The sequence below is a fragment of the Portunus trituberculatus genome, chromosome 38, assembly GCF_017591435.1.
Source record: "Portunus trituberculatus isolate SZX2019 chromosome 38, ASM1759143v1, whole genome shotgun sequence".
NCBI classification, from domain to species: domain Eukaryota; kingdom Metazoa; phylum Arthropoda; class Malacostraca; order Decapoda; family Portunidae; genus Portunus; species Portunus trituberculatus.
Genome location: NC_059292.1, coordinates 13,517,657 through 13,538,689, shown reverse-complemented (window position 1 = coordinate 13,538,689; position 21,033 = coordinate 13,517,657). Strand labels below are relative to the sequence as shown.

The 21,033-nt window shown below is 42.5% G+C and overlaps 1 protein-coding gene across 9 annotated transcripts in view; it reads left to right on the top strand.

The window, feature by feature from the left end:
• LOC123515241 (protein pangolin, isoforms A/H/I/S-like) overlaps nucleotides 1-20,297 on the top strand; it is a 407,961-nt gene extending 387,664 nt beyond the window's left edge. For 5 of the 9 annotated variants that reach the window (XM_045273829.1, XM_045273834.1, XM_045273827.1 and 2 more), the window contains 4 exons: nucleotides 9-136; nucleotides 821-977; nucleotides 1,761-1,827; nucleotides 12,724-20,297. In XM_045273829.1, the coding sequence (XP_045129764.1) occupies nucleotides 9-136; nucleotides 821-977; nucleotides 1,761-1,827; nucleotides 12,724-13,192 (821 nt within the window). In that variant the 3' untranslated portion in view covers nucleotides 13,193-20,297. Of the gene's footprint in view, nucleotides 1-8; nucleotides 137-382; nucleotides 540-820; nucleotides 978-1,760; nucleotides 1,828-11,839; nucleotides 12,234-12,723 lie in introns of all 9 variants that reach the window. The other 4 variants (XM_045273828.1, XM_045273836.1, XM_045273831.1 and 1 more) reach the window with 3 other exon arrangements.
• Nucleotides 20,298-21,033: the final 736 nt, after the last annotated feature.

Genomic DNA, 21,033 nt, shown 5'->3' with positions numbered 1-21,033 from the left:
TGTTGCAGAGAAAAAGCCGCACATCAAGAAGCCGCTGAACGCCTTCATGCTGTACATGAAGGAGATGCGCGCCAAGGTGGTGGCGGAGTGCACGCTCAAAGAAAGCGCTGCCATTAACCAGATCCTGGGTCGGAAGGTTGGTCTGCATGTCTTACTCCTTTACTTTATTATTATTCCTACATTGTTTTATACTGATATATTTGTCTAAAGAGCCAGCGCGCCCCCCGCCGCCCTCTGCTTGGCGCGGGGGCGCTGCTGGCTCTCGGGATGTCCCTCATACAAGGGTTCTGGTGAAAAATAAAGTTCATTATCAATAGTTTTGAGGATAAATTGACATAGGACAATCGGCGATTCAATCTAATAAGCCATGACTTGGCTGCAGTGGCACGCACTCACCAAAGAGGAGCAGGCCAAGTACTACGAAATGGCGCGGCGGGAGAGACAACTACACATGCAGATGTACCCTGGATGGAATGCCCGGGATAACTATGGCATGATGAAAAAGAAAAAGAGAAAGAAAGAGAAGACTGGTGATGGAGGTAGAGGAAATTACTCTGTTGTAGCTTCCCCGGGCTGAGGCAGGACCGGCCGGCCTCGCCCCCGCCCTGCCGCCGGTAGCAGCGCCGCCTCCATCTGTTCCCCGCTACTCCTTTCTCCTCCCCCGCCTCCGTGCGGAGGATCCACCAGCAGGGAGCAACAGGAGGCTGAGCTGCTGCCGTGCCGAGGTGCCGGCGAGGCTGTCGCCGCGGCCTGCTAGTCCGCTGAGCCGCACTCCCTCTTGGGATGGTCGGCACTAATCTTCATTTAACTTTCCCTGCAGTGGCATGCGCTTAGCCGCGAAGAACAGGCCAAGTACTATGAAATGGCGCGTAAAGAGCGCCAGCTTCACATGCAGATGTACCCGGGCTGGTCCTCACGCCAAAATTACTCGCAGGGGAAAAAGAAGAAACGTAACCGTGACAAAACCCAAGATGGAGGTACCTACTTGCCGCACACAAAGCTCTTCCTGTTAAGCAACTGAGGCCCTGTTGCGGGCAGTGCCAGGTATCGGGGGGGCGCCGCGCCCTCGGGCACCGACACCTGCCCCGACACGCTGGCACGCCCCTCCATTATGGTTCTAAATTTACTTATTAGCTTCACTCTTAACTTATTCATTATTGTCAATTTTACTTGAATGTTATTATATGTTTGCTTTTGTCTTTTTGCTGCCTGTTTGCATACATTCATATTTCTCTTTTCTTAATCAGTGGACGTTGCTTAATTGGATTGTTGCGGAATGTTTCTGCTAGTTTTCACTATTCCAATTATTCATTATATTTTCCGTATCATATAACTGGGATGAATGTACCATTTGCTGACCATTAGTCTTGGACCAGTCACGAGCACAGGCCTCGTGGATCTCCACTGTTATTTTCAGTAGCATCTTTAAGCAGACAGGTTTATGCCATCCTTTGGTTTTGTCACTGTCAGTCATTCTTATTGCTATGCCACTGGGAGAGTCAAATGAAGATGTTATGAAAATAACACTGCAGATGACCTTGACAATATGTCAGAATCTGCTTTTTTCCCAGAATCTGCTTTGTCTCAGTCATCTAATTCCTCAGTGCATGAATTCTTAATATTTCAATAACCTTGTTGCTCTCAGCATGAGTTGTTCTTGTGTCATCATATACAGTACGTGATGCCTGAGATACAGTGTCATGATACAGACGTGCCCGTGCGCCTCCACCACCTCCTCTAATCTTGCCACTCGTCCTCAGCTAATATGAAGAAGTGCCGCGCGAGATACGGCCTGGAGCAGCAGAGCCAGTGGTGTAAACCTTGCAGGTGAGTGCCGCCCTCCGTCCCCGCCCTGACCTTCCTCAGCCCCCTCCCCACCCCACCCCCACCCCACCCACCGCCTCCCATCTCCTGCACCTACTTCCCCATCCTTCCCAAAACACAGGAACCGACCACAATCTCCATCCTTCCCCGCCCAGCAGACCACCAGCCACTCCATATCCTCTCCCCCTCCCCGCCCCCTCTGTGTCCACTAACATCTCCACTCCATGGCACAGTCGGTGTCTATTTCTTTCTTTCTTTCTTTCTCGTGTATGTGTGTTTTCTCCTTTTCTCTCTTTTTTTGCTTGTTGTAAATAAAAAGAAAGACAAAAAAAGAAAGACAATAGGTGCCACAACTCATTTTCTGCTGCCAGGCGTCGCGTCCCAGAGTATAATTGCCACATTCCCCTCCCCTTTACAGCTGGTACCTCCCACCCTCCACACTTCTTGTTGATTCCTCTTCTCCTAGGTGGGTCTGTCGTCAGTCGTGTATTTTCATTAGAGTATCTATGCTCATCCACTCCCCTAACCATTCCCTTACCGCTCCTCTTAACTCCCTCCTTCCTTTTCCTCCTCCTCCTCCTCCTCTTCCTTCTAACTCCCTTTCAAAGCCCAGCCAGCCGATCTACCTAACTCACGTGTCCCCTTCTTTCCCCCACTCCTATGACCTTCCTCCATCCTCACTCCTATTCTAATGTCAACCTATACCTTACTCATCCTTATCCTTCCCTTCCTTCTGTCTCTTTCTTTTGCTCTCTTACCTTTCTTCATATCTTGTTAATTCTCCTTTTATCTTCTCGTTTGTCTTCCTTCTTCTTCACTTCTTTCTCTACCTCTTCCTCCATCCACGTCCATCCCTCATCCTACCTTCTCGCCATCCTCCTCCTCCACCTCCACCTTTCTTCCTCTTCTCCTTAAACCGCCTCAAAAGTCCCTCCTTCCTTTCCGCTCTAAATAACACCTTTCCTTCCTTCTTCCTCCTCCTCCTCCTCCTCCTCCTCCTCCTCCTCCTCCTCCTCCTCCTCCTCCTCCTCCTCCTCCTCCTCCTCCTCCTCCTCCTCCTCCTCCTCCTCCTCCTCCTACTCCTCCGACTCCTTCTCCTCCTCCTCCTCCTCCTCCTCCACGTATAATCATGATAACGCCCTTATGCTCCTAAATTTTTAAGTTGTATAAAATATATTCTCTTTATTTTTCCTTACACCACATTCTTTGTATTATTATCATTATTATTATTATTATTATTATTATTATTATATGGTTTCTCGCTTTTATTTTTTTTCATGGTAGATAATTTAGTTTTAATTATTTTCTTGTTTTTTTTTTTCTTTTCTTTTTTTTTTTTTTTTTTTTTTTTCTCTCCTCGCCTTTCATCAGGACGTCATCAACATTTTTCTCTGTCACCATTTCATCCATTTTCCGTGTGTGGGCTGCCCGTGGATGGACACAAGAACAAACAGGTGCTTCGGGAGGGACGCCTGAAAGTAATCATAGTCTTTGTTACGCTATTTTCTCCCTCTCTCTCTCTCTCTCTCTCTCTCTCTCTCTCTCTCTCTCTCTCTCTCTCTCTCTCTTTTTACGCCCTATATGGAAAACAGGTGGATTTTTACCATTATTTTTTTTATGTAATTCCTTTTGATTTGTTTTGTGTTTTGCATTTCTTTTTTTTTTCATTTTTTTCTATTTTCTTTTTCCTTCCATTTTTTTTTTTTTTATTTCAAACATTTTTTTTCCAAACAGATGGATTTTTTTCCGAGTTTCTGCTATTATTATTTTTTTTTTATTTCATGTCTTTGTTTGTTTGTTTGTTTGTTTATGTGTGTATGTATGTATTCTTTATCTTCTGTGTTTCTTTTTTTATTTCTTTTTTTTTTTTTTTTTTTTTTTGTTTTACAGAGGAGGAGATTGCAGTCACCGCGGTAACTCTTTTTTTTCTTTCTTTTTTTTTTTTTTGTTTAGTTTCTTTGTCTTGCTTTTTCATTTAGAGTTTGTACAGTCTCTCTCTCTCTCTCTCTCTCTCTCTCTCTCTCTCTCTCTCTCTCTCTCTCTCTCTCTCTCTCTCTCTCTCTCTCTCTCTCTCTCTCTCTCTCTCTCTCTCTCTCTCTCTCTCTCTCTCTCTCTTTCGTAGTGTTTACCGTGTGTGTGTGTGTACCGTGTGTGTGTGTGTGTGTGTGTGTGTGTGTGTGTGTGTGTGTGTGTGTGTGTGTGTGTGTGTGTGTGTAATTCTACTGTGATAGAAATTAGCATAAAATAAGATGTTTTTTTCTTAGTTGCTCTCTCTCTCTCTCTCTCTCTCTCTCTCTCTCTCTCTCTCTCTCTCTCTCTCTCTCTCTCTCTCTCTCTCTCTCTCTCTCATCCCTTTCCTCTTTCTGCATATTTGTCCTTTTTCTCTCTCCTTTCTTTCTCTCACTCTTTCTTTTTATTCCTCTTTTCATCTCCATGTTTTTTTTTTTTTTTCTTTTTTTACATGCATTCTTCATTTTTCTGTAATATTCTTCTTCTTTTTCTTCATCTTCTTCTTCTTCTTCTTCTTCTTCTTCTTCTTCTTCTTCTTCTTCTTCTTCTCTTCTCTTCTCTCTCTCTCTCTCTCTCTCTCTCTCTCTCTCTCTCTCTCTCTCTCTCTCTCTCTCTCTCTCTCTCTCTCTCTCTCTCTCTCTCTCTCTCTCTCTCTCTCTCTCTCTCTCTCTCTCTCTATTCATTCGCGTATCTCTATATATTTACCTATTCATTCACACACACACACACACACACACACACACACACACACACACACACACACACACACACACACACACACGCCTCTGTTCCTTCACATATTATTCATCCGCCTTGCATCACACACACACACACACACACACACACACACACACACACACACACACACACACACACACACACACACACACACACACACCTCCTCCTCCTCCTCCTCCTCCTCCTCCTCCTCCTCCTCCTCCTCCTCCTCCTCTTCTCTTCTTCATGATGCTGCTTCGCTTGTGATCTCTCATTCTCTTTCTGTTCATCAGTTTCCGAGAGGCATTTTTGAAGGAAATTATCTGCTTTACCTTTCAAATGTTGGTTTACTCTCCTGATAAAAAGCAACAGTATCTTCTCTCTTTCTCTCTCGTATTTTTCTTTTTCTCTTCTTTTTTTCTCAGCATATTTTTTTCTTTTTTTTTCCGTACGCGATAGATAAGTATAGTAAGTAAGTAAGTAAGTAAGTAAGCACTTGAATAAGCTTACTAGTTATGCATACTAGCTAAAGAAAAAAAAAGGAAAGAAAGAAAAAAAGTAAAGGTGTGTGTGTGTGTGTGTGTGTGTGTGTGTGTGTGTGTGTGTGTGTTCGTTCGTTAATTCGTTAGATTTGCCGATGCTTTTTAAGTATTTATAAGTGTGTGTCGCGTGGTAGTGGTGATGGTGGTGGTGGTGGTGGTGGTGGTGTAAATGAGTAAGACGAATCATATTATTGTGTTTCTAAGAAGTAATATGAATTAGTTAATCTTATTTGAAGAGAGAGAGAGAGAGAGAGAGAGAGAGAGAGAAAGGTTACCGAGTATCACGTAACCCTCTTGAGAGCGTTTGCCCCACATAGACCATTCAACTCCCCTGGTTTCAGCGGCAGAATTGGGTCGTTAGGTGAAAGGAAGCTAAAAGCAAAAAAAAAAAAAAAAAAAAGACCTGCCTCGTCTGTCATTAGGAGGTGAGGAGCGGTGAGGGAAGGATGGAGGGAAGGTCAGACGGGGACATGAAGACGGTATGGGTGACGCGACAGTGTTGAGAGTACAGGAAGGTAGTTGGGTGACTAAGATGGAAAGCTGATAGATGAATGCGTAGTCTCTCTCTCTCTCTCTCTCTGTCTCTCTCTCTCTCTCTCTCTCTCTCTCTCTCTCTCTCTCTCTCTCTCTCTCTCTCTCTCTAAAACGAAAATAACGATAAGAATAGTAATAATCACAAGGTGACGGTGTTTGTGTAGTTCTTAATGAGCAAGGTGAAGGTCAGGCTAGAAATTGGAGGCAGGTGGTGGAAAGGCAAGGTTTGTATGTAGGATTGTAGATGGTGGGACGCCTTGCCTTGCCTCGGTGATCCTCTGAACGGGATCCCTGAGCTGCCCTGCCGTGAATTGCGCTCCCCATACCTCTCTGTTACTCAGGGATCGGGGAAAAGTTTGTCAGGTTGTAGTATTATGAAACGTTTCGGCGTCTAATTTCTACTTTAATTTATTTATTGTTTTCACCTGGACAGAGATGGTGATGGTATTGGAGCTTTCATGTAGTAATTGCTTAACAAGGATTTTTATATCATCAGTAAAGATATAAGTAAGGTTAAATAAAAAAGAAACATTTTAAAGAACCCGACTAAATTATCTCTGGCTTTTGAGAATAATCCTTCTTAAGAAGACAAATCGTATGAAAGTTACACATTCGGCAGAGAGAGAGAGAGAGAGAGAGAGAGAGAGAGAGAGAGAACAAAGAATTCTGTCCAATGTAATTATCGATTGTTTAGTTTTCTGCGCCGCAACAACCGGATCGTGTGGCGCAGCTTGAGTGTGATTGGTATGACAACCTCACCGCCGCCACCACCACGCGTCAAGCCTGAAGGGTGTCCATGGGCGTGTCAGGTCCCTCCCTCTACACTCCAGCAGCGGCGTCACCTCGGCTCCCTCGCCACATTGCCTCTTACTTCACTATATTCACTTATCCCTCACGTGGCCAGCCAGCCTCGCGCCTCTGTTCTCAATGCTCTTTTTCCCGCGTTGAAACCCAGAAAATGTTACTGGGGATTAATCATACTTAACAAAAGAAATGGAGGAAAAACAAAAGGTAAATAATGTTTAAGAAAACGTTATATGTCGCGTAGTATTAGAGTACAAGAGTTCCCAACAAGTGCGTCGCTTTGGGGTTCCCTTCGCCATGGAGGAGGAGAAAGACCATACATAATGTACACGTGGCTGGCTGATTAAACAACTTTGTCTCTGAACTGAGAGAGAGAGAGAGAGAGAGAGAGAGAGAGAGAGAGAGAGAGAGAGAGAGAGGCGTGTACTGTACTACAGGTTAACATGCAAAGGGGGAAAGGTGGGTGTGCGACTGTGCGTGGGGCGGTGTCTTCCTTGCTTTGGCCCGCCCCGTCATGAGCCAGTGGGAGTGGTGGTGGTGGTGGTGCCCTTGATCTACTAAGGCACTGGCCATGAGGAGGTTTAGTTAGACTGCAGGGTGTGATATTGATACCCGACGTGATGTGGCGAAGAATAAGGAAACGAGGACGCGGCGATGACGTGAGTGGCTGGCGACGAGTTATGAGTGAGTGATGCGGGGCATTCAGTAGTAGTAGTTGTTGTTACCTGTTGGCTCGCTTCATATCGGCACCTCGTGTGTGTGTGTGTGATTCACTGTTTGATCTGCTGCAGTCTCTGACGAGACAGCCAGACGTTACCCTACGGAACGAGCTCAGAGCTCATTATTTCCGATCTTCGGATAGGCCTGAGACCAGGCACACACCACACACCGGGACAACAAGGTCACAATTTCTCGATTTACATCCCGTACCTACTCACTGCTAGGTGAACAGGGGCTACACGTGAAAGGAGACACACCCTAATATCTCCACCCGGCCGGGGAATCGAACCCCGGTCCTCTGGCTTGTGAAGCCAGCGCTCTAACCACTGAGCTACCGGGCCGTGTGTGTGTGTCTCTCTCTCTCTCTCTCTCTCTCTCTCTCTCTCTCTCTCTCTCAAAATGAATAGATAAATAGATGAAAATAAATTTTAAAAGGACGAGCAGAAGTGTTTATGTTTTGATATTGACATTGCGTGCGTGGGTGGTTACAGTGTATGGAGTGAGTGTGACTATACTGCGTGTGTGTGGTAAGAGGATTTGCAGCGATTGTGTAACTGTGTAAGTAACTTTGTAGTCTGTTAAAGGACTCTGTCTGACATGCATGACCTCCGAGAGAGAGAGAGAGAGAGAGAGAGAGATTCTGTTTTTAAGGGTTAAATGTATAGGGTTTTTTTTTCTGGGGAGTATGTCATTTTTATCATTCAAAACAGAGAGTGTTGAGTTTTTTAATATCTTCCTTGTTTCTGTCAATACTAGGTTTGAATGCCTGAGCCACACTTCAAGATACGCCATTCAGTTAATACTTGATAATGCAAACTCCTGGAACCATGCCAGTTCCTCGCAAAAAGAAGCTGCGTAAATGCTGAATATATTGATTATATTCACTGGGAAATCAGATAGCGTGGTGCCGCAAAGGATCAGAGAGAAGTACATTACTCATAGTCCACAGTCAAAAGCCGAGTAGCATAAGCACTTCCTCCTAAGTTATATATATATATATATATATATATATATATATATATATATATATATATATATATATATATATATATATATATATATATATATATATATATATATATATATATATATATATATATATATATATATATATATATATATATATAGTTTTCCTCAATCTTAAGTCCGCTGCTGTGTTTATATGATTGTCATCAGGTCAGATGACTTGAGACTCAGGGAGTCACAACACAAGGGAGGCGAGTGTAGTTACTCAACTTGTCACCGCAGCTGTCTTCCATGAACACCAAGAATGCAACACACAAACAGAAAAATATTAAACTCAAAAGAAAAGCAAAACTTACCTCTTGATATTTGGGTCATGGATCAAAGAGAAGTGTCTCTCAGCACCAAACACGCGACACACATCCCTCCACACACCACACAGCATCAGTGTCACCAGGGGCTGGGTGGCGCACACCCCCACGCCACCCAGTCATCAGTGCAGCCGTCAGTGGAGGGACAGATGATATCACTTTTGGGACGTGGTTTGCCGTAGAATGTTTTGATATTAATTCATTAAAGCTTCACTTACAATTATACCATCTCCACTGCATACTGGCAAACATTAATGACATAGAACAGATTAAACACCCAAATAGGAATGGAAGTTTCCAGGAGGGGCATCCGTGGACGCAGATCAAACTGATTTGCTATTCACTAAGTTTACTTGCTTCCCTGATGTTATGTTACTACGTTTACTTAAACTTAAGTGTGTTATCAAGATTTCATCACTCAAAGCAGACTTCAAATTACCTGTTGCCTCTTATGTAAAAGCCTCAGGTATGCAGTACCTTGATGACCAAGGCTGAGGCATGATCCATGCAGTATATTCTTTCTCTCAAGTTAATCAGTAATTAGTGTAATAAAGAAACCTGAGAAAACTTAAATATGTATTCTGTGACATGAAGCCTTCACTTACCAAGGAGTCAGGAACATTAAACAATACAAGTGCCTCACCAGAGTAAAGAGTTGTGCATCATGTAACTTTAGACAAGTCGAATATGAGTGTATTGGATATTATAATAAAGTGGTTAGTGTCACTAGTTGTTGATCTGCAAGGGTTAAAATCACAGCCAGAGCATCTGCCCACCTTCCAGGGAAGGCAGTGACTTCACTCTCTTTCCTTACTGAAGATATGTTCCAAGAAAATCTCCAAAGTATAAAGAATTCCTAAAATTTAGGCAACCTTGACACTGTACTGAAAATTTTTGATGTAGTTTCACATCCAATCCTTGATATTAGCTACCTCCTTCAGGTGTGTCCTTTGTATCTGCTCTAATCTTGATGTTGTTTTCCTGACAGCATTGGAGTGGAGTGGTGAAAGCACAGGGAGTGGATGGTGAGGAAGTGAAGGATAACAATCCACTCTTTCCACCATTTAGCTGATGTAGATAGTGACTCTATGTAATTGATTGGGTTTAGAAATGTTTGAGTACAGCTAAGTCATGCATTTCTTAGAATTAAAATGCATCAAAGAGAAATAATAAACCAGTCATATTTTTGAAATAGAGATTAATTATTGCAGCTCATACAGCAACAAAATGCCATCAATAAGCAATGGAAGACAAAAGAAAATACTCCTACAAGCTACACAGAGATGAATACAAGGAAATTCAAACAGCAACAGACCCTAAGGCACTTACTACAACTCTCTCTCTCTCTCTCTCTCTCTCTCTCTCTCTCTCTCTCTCTCTCTCTCTCTCTCTCTCTCTCTCTCTCTCTCTCTCTCTCTCTCTCTCTCTCTCTCTCTCTCTCTCTCTCTCTCTCTCCATTAGTCTTTCTTCATCGTGGTTATTTTAAATCTTGCAATAACCTTGGTCACATTTTAGTTGCTACTAGTTTCAGAAAAATGCTGAACTTGTTCATGCAATGGTCAGCTTTTGTATAAATGTGTGTGTGTGTGTGTGTGTGTGTGTGTGTGTGTGTGTGTGTGTGTGTGTGTGTTATTGGTGTGTGAGCAGAAAGTTTACTAAATACTGTATATACTTTTTTCTAAGTATTCATCAACATATATTTTCTTTGATCTTCATGTCCTTGCTTCTTTCTTTCATGTATCTCTTCCTGTACCTTCCTCTCAGCTCTGTTATTGAAATCACTCAGCTTTTCATTGCTTATGATTGTTTCATAGTAGTGGTGCAGCCAATGGATGAATGATTGACTCTCTCTCTCTCTCTCTCTCTCTCTCTCTCTCTCTCTCTCTCTCTCTCTCTCTCTCTCTCTCTCTCTCTCTCTCTCTCTCTCTCTCTCTCTCTCTCTCTCTCTCTCTCTCAAGCATCTTCAAGTGGTTCTCTTTCATTAGTCTTTTTCAACTTACTTTACAGACTCCCAAGTCAATCACTTTCATCAATCACAGGTACAAGAAACTTCATCAAGAGAAAACACATCATCACATTCACTATTTTTATGGGTTATATTGTACATTTTCTTATTTTGTTTACTTTTATTCCTCTTAACTGCTTTCCCCCCTTTTTTTTTATCCCAAGTGTATTAATTTACAGCTTTACATATGATATTGATCAATGGCTGTCCAATGCCAATTATGATTTTTAATGACAAAAAAAGTGTCAACTCATTCCTACTTCCCCGTCCTGTGTTCTGTCTATCTCCTGAAACACATCAGCATGAGTCTGGACTAAAGATTAATGTAAATGTTGAAGCTTTGCAATCAGACTTATAATCAGGACGTCAGGAATTGTTGAGGACATGCACTTGCTGCCCCACATCTGGAGGTTCTGCTGTTGGGTTTTATTAAAATGCTCACTTTTTTCATGGCAGTTTGGCCTTAAAGGATATGGTGAATTTGACATGAGTTAGCACCTTCTTGCCTCTGTCTAAAGTTATGGTGAATGTGCTTCAGCAGCTTATTGCAATCAGCTTAACCCACTTCTTGACAAGGTTCAGGAATGTGCATGCTTTGACATCTTGATGACCTAACACTACAGTAAGACTAGCTCTAGATGGGTGTATGAGTGGGGAATTATCATCCAAGAATATATCACTTCATTCACAGCTTTTTTTCTTCTCAAATTCTGATATCTTTATGAGCACACCTATTCTTTGCTTTATGATGTAAAGTTGAGCTATTATTAACTTCTTCAGATGTACATTTTAACAGTAATATCTTGGATGATAACTCAACTTGGGAGTGAAAGGGACCCTGGCAAAAGGTCTCACTGTTCCATAAATTTTGTGTGCCACTTGGTGTTTTGCCTTTAAAGTAGTGGGTGGGTGTGTGAGCGCCCGGCCTAGGGCTCGGTTCAGCGGCTGTCTGGCCTAAGCTGCTCGCCACGCTCACACACCCTCCTCCATTCCCGCCCATTGTTGTCCATTCTAGAACTCTTGTTTTGCAACAGCATCAGAAAATGTGTCTTCCCTCATCTTAACCTTAACGTCATAGTCCCCAAACTGTATTGGTGAGAACTTTTGCTTGAGTGCCCAAGACCAAAGTTAGTCTGACTGAAGGGGGCAAATGTGCCACTAATTAACTTCTCGGTGCACTGCCACGGCCGTGCACCGAGGTGCGGCTAACCCAGGAACTGACACATTTTCTGATCACTGATGCAGGGTTAATGGCAGTAAGGTGAAGGTGAGGCTCTGAGCCAGGGAGTGTGTATAGTGAAGGTGGTGCCCCTTAGTCTCTAACCTTGGTCTCTCTCCCGGGCCTGCAGCCCTGCGGTGTCGCTAGCATCGGGGGCAGGCCTCCCTGGGGTCCCCTCCTCCCTGCTGGGGGCTGCTGGAGCCTCTGGGGGTGTGGCTGCTGCAGCTGCTGCTGCTGCAGCCACCTCTGGGGCGGTCATTGTCTCACTAACTCAGGGTGCAAACCCTGCCACTTTGACCCCCCTGGCTCCCTCAGCAGCATCCCAAGTAGGCACAGGGGGCCCTAGCTACAGCCCCGCTCCAGGTACCCCCATACACTCCATCGTTAACTTAAGTACCAGCACCAGCAGCAGCAGCAGCAGCAGCACAACCAACAACAGCAACAACAACAACAACAGCAACAACAACGGAAGCAGCAGTGGTGTCTCCTCTCCTTCTGAACCTACCTATGTTAATCTCTAGTCTGTGAGTCTTCCACTGTGCTGTGACCTGCTGTGACGGATGTTGAACCCTTATAAGGAGAGGAGCAGTTTTACCGCTAACACCACTTCTTTCTTTGCTAGTTCAATATCCATCACAAGCAGAGTAATCACGTGAGTGTCTTGTAGTGATTCATCTTGTTTTGTTTATTTTACAGGTTTTGTTTTGTTTGTATTATCCATTGTTATGCATGTGTACGTGTACCAAGGTAACATTTTCCATTAATGACTTTTCTTTCTTTCACTAATATGCTAACTTGAGTTAATAGACAAAGTCGTGTACGTACAGTGTATTAGCCACATGATTTTTTATGATTTTTTTGCTTTGATGCATGACATTTTTCTTTTTTTTTTACAGGATGTGGGCAGTAGCTGCATGAGTAGACATTTTTTTTGTTACCATGAGGCATGTACCTTTTATCCTCCTAAAAGTTTTGCTTTGGCCAGAGTGACTGAGTTGCCTCTTCCCTTCACAGGCGAAAGAAGAAGTGCATCCGGTACATGGAGGGCGAGGAAGGTGAGGACATGGCACCTGGATCGGCCGACAGTGTAGATGCCTCGCAGGAGAGTAACGACGAGGATGACCTTCAAGAGATGTCATCTCCATCAACCGCGATGGTGGGTGACCAGACTGCCACTTCGCCAGCTTCCTCCAGCCTCATGCCCTCTCCCGGGCCTTCCTTGGCATCACCGTCGGGGCCGCCATCGTTGCTCATGCAATCGCCAGCCTCCCTAGCCTCCCCACTAACGCCAGGGGAGGGCCCCCCACTACCCATCAACCAGGTGCCCCAAGTCCCGCATCCCCAACGGCCCCCTGTGGGCACCAATCCCCGTGACATTAACAACCCTCTTAGTGTAAACCAGTTGACTGGCCAGTGCGCTAGCAACAAGCCCGATACTGGGTCTCAAGACTCTTCGCATCCCGCCATGGTGAGCGTCACATGACCCACTGCAACCTTAGCCCCCAACACCCACAAGCTGTGCTGGACACGCCCGCCCCAACCCTCATACCCACACTGCGCCTTTCACCATGAAAAAGTGCTATAATGAATGCTTAATAATTTCTATCGAGTGTCGTTTCTGGTGGACAGTTGTTCGTCGGGTTTTCAGGACCAAAATTTTTCCCGCTAGGATGGGCCTGTGCCAGTACAGTCACCAATACCTCAGTGTCAAGAGTGTGGCTGAAGACAAAGACTTGTGGCCCCTGCTTGGCACCATCCCTGTATATAATGTTCCTTCACATCATGAATCAACCCTCCATTGTCTCACTCACAGCAGTGTTAGGTACTCCACTCTGAAGCTGCTAGGCCAGCCCTTCACTTTGTTCTATTCTGCAAATTTTTAAAAAAAAATTATGCAAGTTCTATAATGAATATTGCCGTATAAGTGATCACACACACACACACGCACACACGCACACACACACACACATACACACACACACACACACACACACACACACACACACACACACACACACACACACACACACACACACACACACACACACACACACACACACACACACACACACACACACATGGTAATTCATAACATCCTCTGCCTTAGTAATTGTGTGTATTTTTAGCCCAAACCTTGCCAGTGCTGAGGACTGAGTAGACAGTGGCCTGCCGGGAGGGATTGTCAAGGGACCATGGTAGCTGCTGGAAAGTTACTGCTACTTATGAAACTAAATATTTTAATATTCAAATATAATTTATTTGAATTTTTAAAATGCACAGTACAATAAAATATTTGATCATTTTGCTGCCCAGATACTACTAGTGCTGCTGCAGATATAACTACTACTACTACTACTACTACTACTACTACTACTACTACTACTACTACTACTACTACTACTACCCACCACCACCACCACTTTTTTTTTTTTTCACCCAGTGAACACCTTGAGCTGTGAACCAACCACTAACCACCAAGTGTGTCATTTACATCCAGCATTATCTTGCTTCACCACCACATGCCAACTGCTCTTCTGAATCTGCAGTACACCATGTATTTCCCTCCCTCCTCTGCTGTTTTCTGTGTAGATAGATTTCATGAATTTCTAAATCATCTGAGATATCATGTTGCACAACCAAAGTTCTCATATCTAAGACACCAGAACCTTCTGAAACTGAACACATCCAGAATTTAACTAAATTGAAATACAGTATTCACTTTCTGATGCTGCAGTAAATGTACATTGCAACAAAATGGCTTCATATTGTATGGCAGCTAAGATATTTTACCTGAGCACCAAACAACACACATGTATTATTCTGACTGACTATTTACAGAGTTGTAAAAACACTAAAAGACTCAGAGGATCCAACAATGATGTCATGAATTATCATCATTGTCATCATCATTCTTGACATTTTCTATCCTTTTAAGAGTCACCTATAAGAAATGATTGTGCAGAAATGTTTCAACATGCATCTTCATGTATGATTCATCACCATGCTACATCACATATTCTTTTCACATACTTGCCTATCACTCTCCACTCTGTAACTGCATCAAATATAAGTCTCCCTCTTTCACTTGTGGCCCTTTCCTCATATGACTTTCACTTCATATATGCACACAAACACTCCTTCCACTCTAATTGAATTGTGTATTGTTTGCTATCTTCATTGAAGCCATTTCATGCCATCTGGGATGTGCTCCAACCCATTAAGTAACATTGGACACACTTGCCACATACCTATAAAAATGTGATCATTTTACATCCAAATGAAACTTGAATCTTATAACAAGTGCACATTGTTGAAAAATAAAGGAAAATTACATAAGTGATTGGAATATTACTTTTAGCTGCCAAAGATTCATGCAGATTGCCATGCACATACTGGCAAGCTAGAGGGCAGCATCTACCAGACCTCAGAAATGGCAAGGTCTATTCAAGAAAGATTAAAGTCATGTGCTGGATGTGTGCAGTTTCAAGAATTAGTGAAAATCTTCTGGCATCTTTAAGCTAGCAACAGACAATGATTTGCATAGCAGTTATCAATTATTTGTTTTCGGTTCCTCGGCGTCTGTACTTGTGTGTGTTCCCTCAAAGACCGAGTGGAAGCCCAGCACATGTCAGCAAGGCAGCTGAGCCAAGCTGATGTGCTATCCTGCCTCACTGCTGCCATCATTATTATAATTATTTTAGGTGTTTGTTTTTTGCTGTTGATTTTTTATATGTGTTCTAAGTGTTGTAAGACACCTCAACATTTCTTTTCCCTGAATGCTACAAGTGTATCCATTCTTCCCACCTCTGAGTGTCGAAAATACATACAACAGTATACACACTTACTTGAAAATTTATCACTTTAAAACTGCAACCAATATGGCTCCTTGTTTTGTCAGAGAATATAAGTGATATATTTACCTAACTAACTTGTTTGAAGTACAACATTTATGGCATTAATATATTTTTTTCTTTAGTGTGTGTGTGTGTGTGTGTGTGCGTGCGTGCGTGCGTGTGCGTGTGTGTGTGTGCATGTGTGCATGTGTGTACGTGTACATGTGTGTGTGTGTGTGTGTGTGTGTGTATAGGCAAGGTACAAAACTAATTCTTCTTTACAATGAAATTGTAAAAAAATGTCAGTAATGTTTTCCTTTGAATTGGTGTCTGTGGTATGTGGCATGATTAGTGAGGTGCAGCCAGTGTGGTGTCCTGCCAGCCTGGATGGAGGATCCCTGAGCCTCTTGTTGTCACTTCTCCTTGATCAGCTCTTCAGTCATACAGGTGTCATAGGGGTGACTGCTGCTGCTGTTACTTATTATTCAAAATGACATATGTATGCTGATTCTTAACTCAAAATATCAAAATGGATCACAGTACATATTTAAAAATTTTCAAGTAAAAAAGTATTCAGACTTTGCAGATTTTTTGTAGGTTAGCACTGTGCCACTCACAATCTAATGTCACAGGAAAACCAAGGGCTGTGTCAACTTGATCAGTCATATTCATAATGAAAAACTTGTCTTGGTCACAAAATCCATAATTTGGCCTGAGCTCAGACAGGAAGAAGCTTTTGTATAGCTCATGACTGTGCTCACAAGCAACCTGTTCTGTAATCTATGCAGCAGCAGATCAACAAGATGGGAAAGGTTGTTGTACATTTACACAATAATTACAGTATAAAATGTATTGTTCAAGCAATTTTTAAAGGGTAAGTGAGTATGTGTACAGTCAGCAACATAAAGGGGCCAAGAATTGAAGAGGGTATTGTGTCTGCTGCTGCTGAGTTACATTGTGATGCACAATGCTGGCAAGAGAAAACAGAAATGCAGGGCATTACCACCAGGCTGTCAAACCAAATATTCTTATGTACCATCAGAATAAGGAATTTTCTCACTTCCAGACTGTCAACCAACACAACAGAGGAACATTGATAACACAAATAATGTACTATTTTGATCTTTATATGTTTGATGAGTGAGTGTACTGATCTGCACCACTTCAGGACAAAATATGTAACTGAATACATATTGTGTAATTGCATTTTTAGATATGATATATTGAGACACCATATAAAAGCATGTGCTAGTGCCTCACGTACCAACACCAGTCACTGCTGCGGGTGCATACCCTGTGGCTGTCTCAGCAGTCACCCAGCTGGCACTGGCTAAATCTTCTCACCACCTAAGAAGAAAGAACAGGGACAGGGATTGTCTGACTACACTATCTTGTCATTCACCTTTACAAAATGTCTTTCCATCCCAGTGATGTATTTTATTTTTAAGGGGACACTGAACTTCAAATAAATGTAAAGTATCAATTGTAAAATTTTTGTAAAAAATCTACTTTTTATCATTTGTAGTGGCAGATGTGAATCCTCAAGCATATTGTGTGTGTGTGTGTGTGTGTGTGTGTGTGTGTGTGTGTGTGTGTGTGTGTGTGTGTGTGTGTGTGTGTGAATGAGTGTCTGTTTGTAAGAGAAATCTTATACTTCTTTGGGTCTTCAAGTTCCTTGCCTTCACCACCTTTGTGTAATCAATGCAATCAGATGAGGATTGTATCCAAATCATCAGATCCCTCCTTCCCATTATCACTTGTGTGGTGAATGCAGTACATAATTACTACCTGAATCATCTGATAAGTCTGAGTGAATCTTGTAGCCCAGCCACTCATTTTTCTACCATCAGAGGATCCTCTTAAAATGTTTATCTTGTGGTGCAGTTCAGTCCCAGTAAAAAAAATTTATAAGTGGGATTTCTGTGGGCAAAAGAAAAGTGGCTGCGAGCACCACACATCCAGGTCCTTCCCTTCATGTTGGAGCTGCTGAGCCACCCACTCCTCGGTGTTGCCTGTAGGAGGCTGATGCTGGCTGCCACTCAGAGCTTGTGCAGACTTGATGACAAAATGTTTTGCATTATAAAGGTCTCTTAGAAATCACAATTCCTCGTGTATAGTACAGGATTTTGTATGTGAGGGATATGTAAGCTTTTTTGCAGGATTTCCATTTTTTACTCCAGTTTTAGAAACTTTCACCAGTGATAATGATAATGATGATGGCAGTGTTGCAGACTCAATGTAAATTCAGTATATGTTATTCAATCAGCACAAACTTTTGCAAAAGGAAAAGGAATGTCTGCTGAGTTGGCAACACTGTTATAGAGTTAATTAATGAAGCTCCGACTAGCTGAGGGTGGCCTCCTTGGGTCCCCAACCTTGTCCCTAACACATTGTCCAGAACAGTCCAGTAATGGCACCTTCTTCCTTCATCACATTTATTATGTTTGCTTCATACTAACAAGGTTAAAAATACCACTTGTTCAACATGTACAATCTGGAAGAAAAGTTATGCTGCCATCAGAGTCCTGTGAAGGTTCAAATTTAACATGTGTATTACTTTGGTTGTTTCAAATGTTATCTTTTATGTTATACATGAAAAAAAAAACTGCAATGTATCTACACTTTATTGTGTGCTGCTCTTCATTTAAGAGTTAGTGACTTCAAAAGATAGGTAACACCTGTCTTTCTTCTTCTGAGCTTTATGCTTACATGTTCCGATCTTGCTTTTGTCTCTACTCTTACTTGTTCCTTTCTTCCTAATCCTTGTCCTTTTAAGGGGCTGAATGCTGCAGTTATCCAATAAGATTCAACATGTAAATGATTTGTTAGATATTCCAGCCTCACTGGACTGCCATGCTGTGAGTGAAATAGCTAACTCCATTTACACTTAAGAAGATTTGTATGACCTTGACTAATTTATGTTCCCAACATTTTTAATTCCTTTTCAACAATCCTCAAATAATCAATAACCATACATGCATGTCATTTCCTGCCTTCCAGCATTGTGGAAACACAGAAATTGACATAAAAGTGGAATTAATTGACTGGAGAGGCTTTTACCAGAGATCTAATCTCCATCAGGATATTCAGAAAGAAGTCCAACATTTGCACCAGTCTTATCATTGCCATGCCCTAAGTGGGTTTGAGTCAGCCGAAACCGTAGTGACCTTGTCATTACGCAGTTATTGTCTTTCAAAAATATGCATTCAGCTAATGTAAGGCAGATCAGCACACCAAAACTATCTGTTGTACAAAGTGATAGTTAGCTCATCCACTTGTGAACACAAACCATCTTCCAGTTTATATCATGGCTAGCAAAACTCAACTGTTTTTGTCTTCATCATCCCTCCTCCTCCTCCTCCTCCTCCTCTTCTCAGCGATGCCTTTGTATGTCACTGCATTCTTGTTCCTCGTCAGTCCATTCGTGCATAGAGCCTTAGCCAGATATTCCCAGATACTTTGTTTATTTACTTATTTATTTTCTGTAGTTCATGTAACACTACATACCACATTTTGCAAATATCTTCCCTTGACTCCCCCTACAAAGCAAGTTCACCATAATCTCTCTGTCTGCGTGTGTATGTTGTTGTAACATATTCCTCTGTCTGGGTAATTAACAGACAAAATATTCTAAAGGGGAAAAACAAAATAAAGAACAAAAATATCTAATTTTTTTTTACTCAGCCACCGTAACTCTAGTACTAGTCTCGCTCTGTCCACACTTGCACATACCCACGCACACACAACTCGCTGGCTTGGTGGTAACTTTCTTGCCGGTCACTTGGCAGGCATAAATTTGCGACCTGTACAGATTGTGAAGGTTTTTACTGATAACTAATTGCTGCCCCTCTTGAACAAGCTTTGTGCGTGTGTGGGTGGGTGTGCATGTCTTTTCCATTGATCAAACTGTATGAGCTTTAAGCTCTATCCAGGAGGATAAAGCTGTGACTCTAAACACAATGGGTGATCTTTAATTAAGACCGTGGCGACTTACACACACACACACACACACACACACACACACACACCATCCTTCCATCCTTCCCAAACATAATCAATTCTCCCTTTATTGTTGTAGCATTCTTTTGATTCCTTGATACCCCACCCAAACCCCCGATACACCCACTGCTCCCATCCTCCATCAGCCCACCAGCCCTCACTCTCAGCCCCAACATGTCCCCCGCCACCCAAGGCTTCGGAGCTTCATGAATCCAATCGGCGACACACGAGAACGACTTCGCCCTTGGAGAGGGACACACACACACTCACCTCACACGGGGCATAGCAGGGGAAGGTGGCACGGTTTCGGGGGCGGGGTGGGGACGGGGGCGTTCTAAAGATCCCCTAACCCTCCCCCCTCCTCCGATGTGCGGATATATAACAAATAATAATAATAATAATAATAATAATAATAACAAATAATAATAATATTAATGATAATAAATAAATAATAATACTATGTCAAGAATGTTCACCTTAGCGTTTCTCATTCCCTAGGTCAAGTGGTGAGTTTTGTGTGATGTTGGTGTTGAGTATTGTACATATGACTGAATGTTATCGGTTTTTCATTTCATTTTTTTTTTCTATCATCATTATATTTCTCTTTTTTCACTGTTTCGAACTAGAAGGCTGTTGTATCTTTCCATAAGCAGTCCATGTAGCTGTGGATGTGATTTGTTCTCTCACTGTGCCAATTTGCCTGCGGTCCCAGCCGGTCATAAATAAAATAAGAAAAATGAAAAAAAAAAAAAAAAACACTGGCCCCAGGTTCTTAATGTAAATATGGTAATATATTAGCTAGTATTCTATTCCAAGAGAATCGTAATTGCCGGACAATCATCATTCACACGTCAGTCTGTCTCACTCGGACATTCTGATTCATGTTTCCGTTGTATTTTTGTAAACCTCCCCCGCCCCCCTCAGTTCCTCCACGACCACCGTCTTGTAAGGAGCATTGTCACACTTGTTGAAGTCGGAGATGCGATGTACAGAAAAAAAAGGAATCTAGAGAAATTGTTCATGTAAATAGTATGTAGTAAATAAATCAATTTCATAAGAGCAGATGTTTTATGAATTTTCCACTCAAAACACACGAGCAGGTCCAGCAGTTCGCCAATCCAGCTTCATGTCACCCTATTACCCCACCCGTCCGTTCCTCTACGCCTCGCCCCGCCCTGACCTCTTTCATTCCCTCACCTGCCTTTCTCTTCTGTTTAGCGATTCTGCTTGTTTGCATATGTAAATCATCATAATCAGCTCAGCTAACTTTGCAGACACTTAATTTTTAGTCAAGAATACACATGCGTATCGGAATCACCGAATCATGAAATTGTTGCATTTAACTCGATCAATTTCTGAAACCGACTGAACCATGCGAGTGAACAGCTGCTGTTGGTTCACATCGCGACAGATCCGGACTAGTAAGCTCCTTGTAAGCTTCTTAGAGGTAGTAACAGCCAAACCAGGAAAGATGGATGTGTAATCGCAGAGT